We start from the raw sequence: 14,514 nt of genomic DNA on the forward strand, positions 1-14,514 counted from the left end.
TTCTTGCATTGAGGGAGTACTTGAGTGGAGGCCCAATGTCCTTCTGTTACCTTAATACTAAACCTATAAATATATGCACATAGATCTATTTCCCCATCTTCATATATAAATATATTTGCGTATGTACACAAAGCAAATATCTTTTAATACATAATTAGGATAATCTATATTGGAAATAGTACAAAATTTAAAAATCAAGTTCATGATTTTGAGATTAGTTAGCTATTTTGTATTTAAATTAGGATATTTTATTTTAAACCAAACTGTCAAGGGTATTATTCAGTAAATAGATTATCTTTTTGTAGATTTAAGTAACTTTATCATTCAATATTTTAGGTGTTAAAAAATGCCACTTAATTAATGGTTGCCTGTATTAAAGGATTGTTTCTATAAAGGGTAGCACAGGAACAAATTTGTATCCCAGTGGTGGCATTGGTTACAGGAATCACTACATGTGATAAAATGTCAGAGCAACATGTATAAAATAAGAAGATGAAAACTGGTGAAACTTGGCTAAGGTCTGTAGTTTAATTAATAGTGTTGTGCCAAATGTCAGTTTCCTGCTTTTGCTAATGTCCTTTGGTTATATAAGATGTTAATCTTTGAGGGAAAGCTGGGTGAAAAGTACAGGGAAAAACTCTGTTTTACTTTTTCAACTTGTTGTGATCCTACGATCTTTGAAATTAAAAGTGTTTTTTTTTTTAAATACTGTTTGTTCTTCCATTTAGTATACTAATGAAAAAAGCAAACACTCATGTTTCTTAGAAGGAAATGTGGAACTTCAGTACTTAGCAGAGTTCTTGGGACTGGATGTTATTTACTGCACATACTCGAGTATAAGCCGACCCAACTATCATCCGAGGCACCTAATTTTACCACAAAAACTGCCATAAAAATTGTGCTGAAAAACTCGGCTTCTACATGAGTATATAGGGTACTTTTATTCAGTGATTCCGTGAGTATTTATTGAGCATGTATAGTCAGATGCAGTATCATGTCTTGGGTAAAAGAATGGCCTTGGGTTAGATGAGTTTCAGACCTGTGTGTGATTTTTGAGAATGCAGTCTCTCTGTGCTTCAGTTTTCCCACGTACAAGTACAATGAGTACAATGATTACACAAGTAACAGCTCGTTTTTATTGAGCATTGTTCTGAGTCTTTAAGTGCCTCCTTAAAGGAATACCACAAGTGGGTGACTTCAGGAAACAGAAATGCGCTTTGTCACCGTTTAGGATGCTGGGAGTCTGAATTCAGGCCACAGGGTTTCCTAACTGGAAGCATAGAAATGTAGAAAGGACCTTAAACAACCTTACCCACTGCCACCAAGAAATTCCAGCTCATAATGACCCCATGTTAGGTTTCTGAGATTATAAGTCTTTATAGGAGCAGACAGCCTCCCTGAGAGTAGTTGGTGGGTTCAACCTTACAGTTAGCAGCTCAACCCCTAGCCCGCCCACAGTATAACCAGGGCTCCTTGTAGAAAGGACAGAAAGGTAGTTTGTGGTGATTTTTAATTGATTTTCTTGTGGGCCTTATATGCTGGCAACAGTAACACCAAGACAGCACAGCATAAATGACACTGGTGTTCTCTGGTTCTTGTCTGTGCCTATCCCTGTACAGTACACTGTCTCTAGGCTAACCACTGAATGAATAAAAACGAGGTATAAATAACAAGAAGATAAAGAGAAAATGGAATCATGAAACACTTAATCCAAAAGAAGACAAGTGAAGAGAGGCAAAGGAGCATGGGACGAGTGGGACACATAGGGCACAGTGCAATGGTCCCCGAAATCTAAATGTTCCATTAGCACATTAACTGTAACGTAATTTTATGATGATTAGGATATAAGCAACGATGTTTTCGTCCCCCTCCTAAACACCCAGGTGTATAATTTGGTTAGTACCCTAATATATAAACCCTTTGTGCCACCCGGGAATTCTATAACCAGTATACTTATCTCAATGTGATGGTTAGATTTAACCCTTTCAAGACAGAATTTTTTTCTACTTCAAATTTTTGTTGGAACCATGGGTTTTAAGTAGTAGATTTTAGATTTATTTAGTAATTTTGAATGAATAAAAAAAATTGGCGGGAGGTAATATGAATTTTAAGGAGTCCTTAAAAGTGCATTGGGCTGCTAAATGCAAGCTTGCCATTTCAAATTTCCCTCCACTGCATGGGAAAGACATGACTGACAGTCTAGGAAACTCCAGGATGGTCCCTAAGTTGGAATCGACTTGGTAGGTAGGTAATATGGATTTTGGTGCATTTATTGAGACACTATGTCTCAAGGGGACTCTCGTGCTGAGATTGGTGGGATGAGGTCTATTTCTTCAGTTCACAGTTATACAGGCCCCCACCAAATGGCATTGTCTACTAAATTTTTAACAGTGTTGTCTACGTGTAGTTTAGTACCCAATAAACAGAATTACGCTCTTTGAGCTACATTATTTTTAATTTTTATTAAAATTATAGTTAGATACATATAACAAAATACTTGCTGTTTTAACCACTTTTGAGGTGTACAGTTCCATAACATTACTTACATTGTCCATGGCCACTATCCACTTTCCATGTTTTCTGTTCTCCTGAACAGAAGAAACTTGTGGTTCAGTGAGTTCTGCATTAGGCTGCTGACCACAACGTCAGCAATTCAAACTCACCAGCAGCTCTGCAAGAAAACACTGAGGCGTTCTGGTCCTGAGAATATTTATAGCCTCAGAAACCCTATGTCTGGTTGCTATGAGTCAGAATTGACTCAAGGCAATGATTTAAACAGAAGCTCAATACCCTTTAAGTAATACGCAGGTAAGTTTAAAAAAAATACTGCTACAGAATTATAAGATCCTTTGTTAAACAAAAATATGAAGCTGCCGTTTCTCAACATGTCCTCCATTTAGGTCGACACATTTCTGAAGGTGGTGTTTCCATCTCTCTAAACTCGCCCTGAAGAATTCTGCGCCCTTTGATTTGCTTCCATTGAGCCAAAAGCTTGTTGAGGCCAAGATAGTCACTTAAGATTGAAAATCTGCTAACCCTAATGGACCCTAACTTGAGTAGCTGCTACACCAATGGAACTCTTCAGTCTTCTTGCACCAGCCACGGTGTCTTCATTTGTTGAAGCTGACAGTTTTCCCTCTCTTGACTCATCTTTGAAGTCTCCCCAACTTTCCTTAAAACATCAGATCCATCTAAAACTACTTTCCCCCAACAGTTTGAATTGTACGATCATTACCACATCAATTTTAGAACATCACCCCCTTCCATGGTTAAATTGCCTCTAAAATAAGCTGTGCACTCACAATCAGTTCTTGTGCTCCCTCCCCCTCTCGCCTTCATTGTTTACTCCTGAAGTCCCCTTTCCCTCCAGGTCACCAGCCCCCTCACCCTGATAGCCCCTATCAAACCTTGTGTCAGTAATTTTCACTGTGCATGCACCCCTGTGCTTCACAAATTAGGAAAACAAACAAACAATTTTTTTTTCAACTTAAGGTGGTAAAGATTAAAAATAACAATAATATTATAGACAAAGATACGAATAATGAGTTAGAAAGAAAAGACCCCATCAATATTTTAAAAGCCAGGGAAGAAATTTCTGTCATGGAACAAGTAAGAGATACTTGTACCCAGAACAAATTCAGGTCGGGTTTGTAGAGAGGTCAACTGGCCAACTATCGAGTTCAATCCAGCCTTATTAAGGTTATAATGGTTTCTGCCTCTTAGTAAGGCGGTTCGAGACTCTGGCCTGTGCTTAGAGGGGATCTGCCAGTGGATCAGTCTGACTAGATATCTGCAGATGGGTTTTAGGTAAAACCATTGTTTAATGTGTGGCAGCATTCCTGTGTAAATTTGTTACAAAACTTCTGTGATTTTGAAAAATATCTACTTGAATTTTGTTCAAAATTTTTATTTGCCTTGACCTCTAAATCTTTTCTATCTCACAAAAAATATCCCTTGTTGTGAAGGTTGCTGAATGAGACAGACAACGTCTTTGTAGTCATGTATTGATCACAGAAACATGTTTATAAACGCATTTGTCTTGAAATAAACCTGGAACTATAATAGCAATACATTTTTAAAAGTCTTATTGGCATATAATTCAATATTCAAACATATTTTTAGTATATGTGCTGCCGAAGCAAACACAGTTCAAACATATTAAGAAGAATTGTATAATCATCTTCACAGTCAGTTTTAGAACATGTACTTTTTTCTTGTATTCTTTCTTTTCAGCTCCCCATTTCCTCCCACCCTCCCTTGCCTTACGCCCCAAGAAACCGTCAGTGCAGTAGTGACTACCTCTACAGATTTACTTATCCTGGAATTCATATACCAAAAGAAAGCATGGGGGCAAAAAACACCAGCGCTGCAATCTGAATGATAAACAAGGCTCTTCATATCCCTGGTCTTTGGTCAGGGAGAATTCACTAGTGACCTAATCCATGACCCTACTAATGGATTTTGGACTCACACTGCCATTCATGACCTTCTGCAAAACCAGGCATTCCTAATTTAAGCTCTGATACCATACCCTTCTTCAGGTTTGGATTTTATTATTTATAATTCTTGGACCACACAGGCTGCTGTGCTGCTTCTGGGGGACTTAGTTGATGCCTCACTTAGATGACTGCTTGTTTAATAGCCAAGCACCATCTAGTTTCTTCACGCTTTGCTACGGTACCCATATCTTCAGCGATTGAAGATCGCTTCATAAAGATCATGAGGACAAGCATCAAGCAGAGTCATGTCATAAGAACTAATTGTTCTTAGACTGGGGCTAGAATTAAGTGTGAGCCCAAAATCTGTTCATCTATCTATGGCTTATATATGTCTCTCGTTCACTTTAGAAACATCATTTTCGTTTTGTTTAGGTGACTTCTGCTTATAAACTGATGACAGCTTGTCTTTGGTGCGGATCTCTTGCCTTTAGGGTACCCAGTGAGTGATGCCCTGGGACGATCATATACTTACTATTTTAATGTTCTCCTTTATTACGATATGTATTAGTCTGGTAGGCATAGTTCTGCTGTTGTGAATGAATGTTATTGAAAGTTTCACTCTATCACTAATCCCATTTTTTATTACAAAAATGGTGTCTAGTCATTTAAGAGTATAATCTGTACGAGTCAGCAATTCATGTAGAGTAGTTTGAAGCTGGCCTACACTTATGTAATTTCCTTTTTGCAACAAAGTTTTAAATTCTACACCACTTGCTAAATTAATGACACTCTCAATTGCAGCGATGCTTTTTGACGTAACTAACTCTCCATATCCCCCTTCTGCAGCCTCTGGTAATTTCTAACATTAATGTTTTCTATGCATTGAGGCACCTTGTTTCTTTCTTTTTTTTAGCCTCTTCCCTCTATACAGCCTTCTTAGCACCACAATATCTATACACCACACAATTCAGTAGTTCAACCACATCAAGAAGAGCCATCCGATCACTATCACGATCAATTCCAGAACATTCTCCTCTTCCTTGCATGCACTGCCATTAGTGAAATTATCCTTCTCCTTAATTGTTGCAAAAATAAATGCCACAAAACACTCTCCAATTCAACAACTTCCACATGTATAATTCAGTACCCCTGACCTGATCCTTTGCATTGTGCAGCCATTATTGATATCCTTCTCCAAATTATTTCACTACCACCAACACAAAGCCCTGCCTTCCAAGCAGAAACTCCCTCCTACACCCTCAGCAACGATCAGTCAACCCTGGCTTTTTTTTTTTTTTGTAGTGGTTTTCTTGATATAATATTCACACTTCCACTTCCACTGGCAAGTCAATTCTAAAAAGAGCTGTATAAACATCATCATCAGTTCTAGTGCTCCCGCCCCCCGCCTCCCCCCACGTTCCTTCCCCAGTTCCCCACCCGATTCCCTGACAAACAAACCACAGCATCAGCCGTTGTTTTCGGGTATCCACTCCTTCCATTCTTCACAAACTAGGAAGTCCAACAGAAACAATAGAAAATGAAACAGAAAGAAGAAAATAATAATATAAAGACAAAAACAAAAATAAAGAGCAGGAAATAAAAGACCACCCATACCACCAAAAAAGGCCAGAGAAGAAATATCTGGGAAATCTCTCGTGAGAAACACAGAGCCTAGAGCAAAATCCCACTGGGTCCAGAGGGAGGTCTGACGACCAAGTACCACACCTCACCGTGGGCCACCTACCGACAGCAAAGCTGTTTGACTCCCTCTCCCACAGCCAGAGGGGGTCTGCCAGAGCTCAATCTGAGGAGACATCCTGCAGATGGACCTTCCCCCACAGCCTGCCACAAACTCAGGATTCACAATCCAAGCTCTGATACCTTTCCCTTCGTCTTATGTGGACCCTGTCATTGTCATCCCTGGACCACACAGGCTGGTGTGCTTCCTCAACATGGACTCAGTTAACAGCTCACGATGATGACTGCCTGCCTGAACACAAGCCTTGAAGATTGCAGGCCCTGTTCCAACTGATAACCCGACAAGGTCTGCTTTCTGCACCACACTTTGCTTTAGCGCCCTTATCCTAAGTGATCTCTTCATGAAGGCGAGTAACTAGCAGGGCTAGATACTGTTCACTGTTCTTGGATTGGAGCTAAAATTCTGTGAGTGGTAGCCCAGAATCCATCTGCTTGCCCTGGGGTTATGAACAACTACTTTGGTGGTCATATTATGACAAAAACAAAAGCCTGCAAGAACAGCAACAAAAAAACAAAACAAAGAAAAAAACTGGTCAATCAACCCCCTGGGGTATAAGGATAGTGCATTGATAACAATAATATATACAATGGCATAGAATTTAAGAGGCACCTTGTTTCTTAAGGTGGTATTTTTTCCCCACATTTTCAACTGATACACCAAGACTATGTCTTAAACACCATTATACATAGTACTCATAGATTGCTTATTTTCTCAGTCAATTCTATGTGTACACATTTTTGGGGGGATGGGGTGGCAGGGTGGAAATGCAACAACTTTATTCAAAGGAAAGTGCAATGTAACTTGTTGAAAGCTTAAAAGGAGCCACAACTTAGACACCTCCTCTCAAGTGCAGGACCAGGTGCAGGGTCGATTATTTCTGGATGTTGTAGTCAGACAGGGTGCAGCCATCTTCCAGCTGCTTCCCAGTAAAGATCAGCCTCTGCTGTCAGGAGGGATGCCTTCCTTGTCTTGGATCTTTGCCTTGGCCTTCTCAGTGGTGTCACTGGGCTCGACCACAAGGGTGGGGGTCTTACCAGTTACAGTTTTCACAAAGATCTGCGTTGGCAGCACAGCGAACACAAGGAAGCAGTCCACAAACTCGTCACGATGGATCTTGTACACATTTTTTATCCTCTTTCTCAAGGTTCCTATTTTCACTCACCAACTTCCCTGGCTGTTGTTATGTATTTTACTCTCTATAGGTAGTTTCCAATTACGTGCATCTGACTTTTGTGCAATTGTAGTTACAACCAGACCTCTTTAAAGCCTAGTATATTGAAAATTCAGGGTACACACAGTGGCTCATAGTAAGTGCTATTTTATGTTATACATCAAAACATTGTCATTATTATATGTTAGCTATGTGTTCCAGATACCTGGAAGTGTTTCTCTAATGTTTTTTTCATGCATAGAAAAGCCGAAAAACCAAGCTTCACTGCCACTGAGTCAACACTGACTCATAGTTACCCCATAGGACAGCGTAGAACTGCCCCTTTGGGTTTCCGAGACTGTAATCCTCCTAGTAGTGGAAAGCCTCATCTTTCATACACTATATATGATGACAGACATTTGACTGCTGTTAGATGTGAGCTCCTAACTTCCAGCTTACGTGCAAATTCTACTCAAAGACACTTAGCAACAGAACGTAATCATAATTCAGGGGCTGCTTGTAATTTTGAATGTGGTTTTTGGCATATTTAGTATCGCAGTGGCTAACGTGCTCAGCTGTTATCTGAAAGGTCATGGGTCCCCAGAAGGATTTCTGGCTTCCTGTTTTCTAGAATGAGTACAGCCTCGGAACCCTTATGGGGCTGTTCTACGCTGCCCTCTAGGGTTGCTGTGAATCAGAAGGACGTAGGGGCAATAAGACCTAATGAGCGGCTATGGCAGTGGTTCTCAACCTGTGGGTTGCAACCCCTTTGCGGGTCCAATGACCCTTTCACAGGGGTTGCCTGATTCATAACAGTAGCAAAATTACAGTTATGGAGTTGCAACGAAAATAATGTTATGGTTGGGGGGTCACTACCACATGAGGAACTGTTAAAGGGTCGCGGCACTGGGAAGGCTGAGAACCTGCTCTATGGATTCTTTTTCAGTCGTCTCCTTTGCTGCCCATATGGCTTCCAAACTAATGGCATTCCTCTGTATTTTTTCTTGTGTTTATATGAAAATGTTCTCATTCTTAAGAATTGTTTTGGTAGAAATTATTATGCACATGTGACTATAGATCTTTCTTGGTCGTACATTAATTATCTGTTAACTTGAAGGTATTTTGAGGAGATAAGAACATCCTTCTTTAATTAATAAAATAATGCTATCAAACTAGTTAGAGAAGCTTGCCCAGATCGTTGTTTTATATGCCATTTTGTTGTATATTGGGGAAACATGAAATTTGAACACATTTCAAAAACTGCCTCTCATGATTCATTTCACTTTATGGAAATTCAAATTTCTCTCTGACTGAGGGAAAAAAATAAATAAATAAAATCAATGTTTTGACTTAGATCTGATTCATCCAAATATAGTTTATTCCCAAGACAACTACAGTCAAGGTAATTTTGGACTGAATTTGCCCTCTTGTATATGCATTTGTTCCTGGAGAGCATTACTCTTCTTTCAGAACTGACTGAACTTCAAAGGTATAAGATGAGTGAGCTTTGGTGGTTGGGGGACATTGCTGGTGACGGGTACTTTCCCTTTGAGGACATGAACATAAAATTTGTCATACTTAAATTTAATAGGTAGCAGTAAAACCAACTATATCTTCTGTGTTGAATTTGGAGCTTGGCAATGGGACTTCAAATTATCTTTTTCTTTTTTTGTGTGTGTGATTCTAAAAGTCATTTCTTTTTTTTTCTAATCATTTTATTAGGGGCTCATACAACTCTTATCACAATCTGTACATACATCAATTGTGTAAAGCGCATTTGTACATTCATTGCCCTCATCATTCTCAAAACATTTCCTCTTCACTTAAACCCCCGGCATTAGGTCCTCATTTTTCTTGTCAATTTTAGGCGATGATAGCAACACTGTGTACATTCTTATAAATTAAGTAATGATGTCTTCATAACAAGTTATCTAAAAAAAAACAACAATTCACCTGACCTAGATTATTAAGGAAGTTAACTGCTAGAGTGGAAGGGAGAACTCGTTAACCTTGACTTCACTCCTCTGTTCATCACTGCTCTTCCTTTCTCTTTGAACAGGTTCTTTTCACCAGCTTTTGATGAATAATGGAACATATTTTTTAATTGAGCCATTGTCATAAGTGAAAGAGAGTAAGGAAGTTAACCCCAGATTAATGATAGTAGTATTGTGTTGTTTCATAGGCAGTGAAATCAGCCGTGCAGACCATCACTGTTGGAGGCGTGAGCACATCACAGTTTAAGACAATTATTCCGCTGGCAACGGCTCCCAATGTCCAGCAGATTCAAGTGCCTGGAAGCAAGTTTCATTACGTCCGACTGGTTACTGCCACCACAGCCAGTAGCTCGACCCAGCCAGTCAGTCAGAACCCCAGTACAAACACGCAGCCTCTTCAGCAAGGTCAGTCACCTGTTTTTTTCAACAGTAATTCATGTTTTTAACATTAGTAAAGAATGTTGGTCCTCTTCTTGCTGAATCCTGATTAAGCATGTCAGAGTTTGAATCGGCAACTATTCCAGAGGGCAGTGAATTCGAGTCCTAGTTGTACATAACTGGTGTTTCATTCTGCGATAATGCCAGATAATCATATTGATTCCTTGTCAATAGGTAGTTAGCCTCTTACTGTTGGCTTGACACCTAGGGCCTGTGTTCGAGTTCGGAAGTGGGATAGATTCAGGGAGAACGGGAGTGTGTCTTACTTTCTAAACTATGAAGCCCTTGATAGGGTTTGGCCAGTTGAAATCACAAGTACACAAATCATAATTTACACAAAGCATAAATGATAAATAGCTCTACAAGGGCAAGGCGAGCTTCAAAATTTTGAGAGAAAATTTAACTATACTTCACATGAACTTTTTGCAGCTTTCTCATATGCCACGTTCATCCTTTACTTACTTTGACCTCTGGTTACAATGCCCTATTTTTACTCAATTTTTTCCTAGAAGGTATTCCTATGCTTGTGTTGAATCCTTCCTACGTGCTGCCTCGTGCGTGCGCACGCACACACACACACACACACACACACACACACACACACGCACCTTTCTCCACATCTGTCTATTTGTTTAAAAGTTAAATGGGGCGAGGGGATCAGGATATTCAAATCTGATATTTTTAAACTTAGGTAATAATTTTTCCCCTTTAACATCTTCTGCCAATTCCAGTGAAGTAAAAAAGTAGTTGATGGCATGTGAATGATTTACTGTTGACTGCAAGTAAATAAAAAGAATCAAAGGCCAGTTGGTTACGCTGTGTTTTTAATTTAAGAGGTCAGGGGTTTGGAACTATCCATTACTGGTAGCTAGATTCAACTGAAAGAAACCTGGTAGCTTAGTGGATTAAGTGTTGGGCTGCCAACAGCAAGATTGGTGCTTCAATAGACCAGCCTGTCTGAGAGAAAAAGCTGAGCCTGTGTGCTCCCAGGGAAACCTGTGTACCATTGTTATAAGCTCCTTCATCTAACGCAATGTATGTGTCCCCATCATGGCTCCAAATCCCACTTTGGGAGTCCCCCCAATAACTATGCTGTATTGATCTGCCACCAAACATGTTTTCTGTGACATTTTTCTTTTACCTCTTAGGTCCATTTTAAAACTCTGTTTCTAAGAGAGAAAATATATAGTCCTGGAAACCCTACAGACCAATTCGACTGTCTTATAGGATCACTGAGTTAGAATTGACTTTGAAGCAGTGGGAACAAGACGAGTGGAAGGAGTATCGCCTGGGTCTTGGCAAACAGATGAAGGCCTACTCAGAACAGACTAGATGGCAGTTGAGTTTGGTCATCGGGACCGCCAGCAAGGGCAGTAAAAAGGAAAGAACATGCCAGAGGCCCAGTGGTACATGTGTAGATGAGACAAGTATACAGAGACAGGTCAGTGAGGAAGGTAGAGAGTTGGCGGGGAGAACACAGAAGGAAAGGTGGTGGTGCCAAGCAAAAGGAGAAGAGGCACAAGAGTACAACAGGGCACAGGGTGCTGGAGGCACAGAGAAGCAGAGACAGGCCAGGCAGACAGAAGTTGGAAAAGAAGGCATCAGGAAATGCAGTCTAATTAAGAAATGTCCAATCCATTCATCTACTCTTCCAGGATCTTACCTTTTCCAATATCTTTTCTCATTATTCTTGTTAATGAAGTCATTAGTGTTAATATTATACTACAAACAAAACAAACTGTATAAGCAGAAACACATTATGAGAGGGCTTTAAAAAGTTTGTGGAAAAACAGACACAAACTCTTTGAAACTCCTCATACATCTAAAATAAGACCAGTTGTGTCGAACGACTGCAACACAATGGACTTGGAGCACGTGTCTCTGTGTCCAGCTAAGTTTAAGTGCTGGAGAGAATATAAAATTTGGCTCGCTTAGGCAATAGTAATCACGTTTCATGTTTCCTCTCAGTAAAAGCACTATGATAAGAATCTCTTCCAAGATTCCTTTAACAGAATTAGAAACCACTTGTCTTGTTTCTTATAGTATTAGTCGGTTTTACATACTGCTGCCAGTACGTACAGAATTTAAATGACAGGTTTCTACTCTAACATTGTAAGAATGATGACGTGGGAACCAGTCTCTAACCTCCTGACTTCAGAAGAGTGAAGGAGAATCACCATTTGCATCAGCCCTTGTCCCATTCCTCTGAAGTAGAAGTTTGACATACCTCTACCCTTCACTTTTCTTCACCAGTTCAGGCATCAACCATCCCTCCCACTCTTACTTCTCTGCTGGGTTTGAGAATTCCTTATAATTGCCACACAGAACTCACAGGGAAGTTAGTAAGTTACAGCGCAGGATCAGAAATGTTAGGGATATAGTTACTTGGTCTACAGCACCTCTCTCTCTCTCTCTGGTCCTTCACCATGTAGCCCCCCTGGTCTCTGCCCAGCTCAGACAAGAAGTCTTACAAAGCTTCTTTAGTGCTGCCAATAAATGCCCAGAAGGCACCCCACTCCAAAACAAACCTGCCTGCAAAAAACACAGGTTTACTCACTCCATGGGGCAGGAAGCCCATCACCCTATGCTGTCTCACGCTCTCTGGCTCTTGGTTCTGCTGCCGCTGCTTTCCTTCTGCACTCCTCTGGTTTGACATCTCTGTCTCTTGAATCAAAGAGGTTCAGCACAGGGATCCCAGGGTCCAAAACATGCACTGGACTTCCCTCCTGGCTCTTCTTGCTTGATGGTCATGAGATTGGGGAATCTAGATTCCTGATGCTGAAATGGCTATTTTTTACCTAGCCAGGTGACTAAACTGACCAATCTCCTCTGTAGAGTCCCATATATCCTACTGGGATGATTCCGTCCAATCACTTACTGAAAGTTTCAAGGACTTTAGCCAGATGAGCCAGAGCAAGTGATCCAGATAACCACATTCATAGTCCCCAACAAAACAACTGGGAGTACCAGATGCCTTTTTCCTTAGTCGCCAGCTTTAACCTGAGCTTCCAGCCAAACAAGCCTTTTCATGAGTGTTTCCTGAAGTATGTCGTGCTGCTTCCCTGCATCCAGATTCCACTTTCCATGTTTCTGTCTTAGTCTGCTGTGCCTTCCCCTCAGGACCCATCTCAAGCACGGTGTGCTCCAGCTTCCTACCCTCTGGGGCCACTCAGATGGACGCTCTCTCTCTCTCTCTCTCTCCTGTGCATTCCCCCCGGCCTTTTGCGTGGCTTCTTTAATGACATTTATCTTATTTGGATGCTTGCATAGTCTAACCTATTAGACTGTAATCTTCTTGAGGGCAGGTGCCTTGTCCTTTAGTTCACTGGAACAATGTCTACAGTGCCATTTCTATAACAAGAAGACAGTAATGTCAGCTAGCTATTTGTTAGGCACTGCTTTGATTTATTTCCACAAATCAACATTTTATCTATTTACAAGATTGATACTGTCATCATCCTCAGACTATAGATGGGGAAATAGGCAAAGAGGGTTTAGTAGTTTAGTAGTTAGAAACCAACAGAACTAGGAATGGAACCCGCAGGGTCTTAGTCAAAGCCAATATTCTTCGTTTTTATGCTATGCAGCCTTTTTGCAGGTTCTGTAAATTATACCAAATGATAAGCATTCCCCACCCCTTTCACCCCCCACCTCCCATTTGGAATAGACATGCAGCAATTAGAATAGGATAGAATGATGTTGGACCTCAAGTTCATTAGTGGCAGCCCTTTTATGTATTTAACATTGCGTCTGGCTGGATTTCATAGTGAATCCATGTCTTGACCCTGCAACACTTACTGCGTCATAAAGTAGATGGAAGTTAGCTACCCTGGAAATAAGATCTCTGGTAGATGGATGAGGAATTTTGATAGGTAACTATTCTGATTGTACTGCTCAAAATTAGGACCAAAGGTAATTCTTGAAGCTCCCTCATGAAGATAACTTGGAAGCGCTAAAGTATTCCTCAGTGTTCCAAGTGTTGTGTTCTATTAGTATTGTTTGTACTCACTAGCTAACCAGATGAGTGAAATGTTTCCTGTCTGGGAGTTTCTAAGGATAAGAACTCATAGAAATTTGTGGGTGTTATTTCATAGAGCTTTTTGTTTTTTGTTGCTTATTGTTTAGCAAAGCCAGTGGTGGTTAATGCAACCCCGGTGCGGATGTCAGTTCCAATTGTCACAGCGCAGACGGTCAAACAAGTGAGTATCACATAGCCTTCTCTTAGCCTCTCCCAAGAGGCCAATGTACTTGAAAAAATCCAAAGTTTAGATTTAGTATAAGAGACTTACAATGAATTGAGTAATTGTAAAATTTACTTTCATCAATGCTGACACACTTCCTTTCTTTCAGGTGGTTCCCAAACCAATCAATCCCACTTCACAAATAGTTACTACTAGCCAACCACAACAACGGCTTATCATGCCTGCCACACCACTGCCGCAAATCCAGCCGAACCTCACTAACCTCCCTCCAGGCACTGTCTTGGCACCAGCTCCAGGAACCGGGAATGTGGGTTATGCAGTACTTCCAGCTCAGTATGTTACTCAGGTATGTGGAAGAGTTTAAGTCACTCCATTTCAGAAAGGTCCAATAAAGTCTTTTTAAGAAAGAAAATCAATCCACCAGTTACGGGTGAGTCAATTCTGACCCATGGAAGCGCCATATGTCACAGAGTAAACTGCGTCTGTCTCCGGTTTCAGGTCTGTGACCTTTCAGGAGCAGCTTGCCAGGGCT

At 40.6% G+C, this 14,514-nt stretch overlaps 1 protein-coding gene across 1 annotated transcript in view; it reads left to right on the forward strand.

Annotated features, from left to right (window-relative positions):
• LIN54 (lin-54 DREAM MuvB core complex component) overlaps positions 1 to 14,514 on the forward strand; it is a 69,185-nt gene that overhangs the window by 35,806 nt on the left and 18,865 nt on the right. The window contains exons 5-7 of the mRNA XM_004703238.2: positions 9,531 to 9,747; positions 13,906 to 13,979; positions 14,131 to 14,328. Coding sequence (XP_004703295.1) covers positions 9,531 to 9,747; positions 13,906 to 13,979; positions 14,131 to 14,328 — 489 coding nt within the window. The remainder of the gene's footprint in view (positions 1 to 9,530; positions 9,748 to 13,905; positions 13,980 to 14,130; positions 14,329 to 14,514) is intronic.

The sequence above is a fragment of the Echinops telfairi genome, unplaced genomic scaffold (assembly GCF_000313985.2).
Source record: "Echinops telfairi isolate 266 unplaced genomic scaffold, ASM31398v2 ScPeMD7_7468;HRSCAF=8506_0, whole genome shotgun sequence".
In the NCBI taxonomy this organism is placed as follows: domain Eukaryota; kingdom Metazoa; phylum Chordata; class Mammalia; order Afrosoricida; family Tenrecidae; genus Echinops; species Echinops telfairi.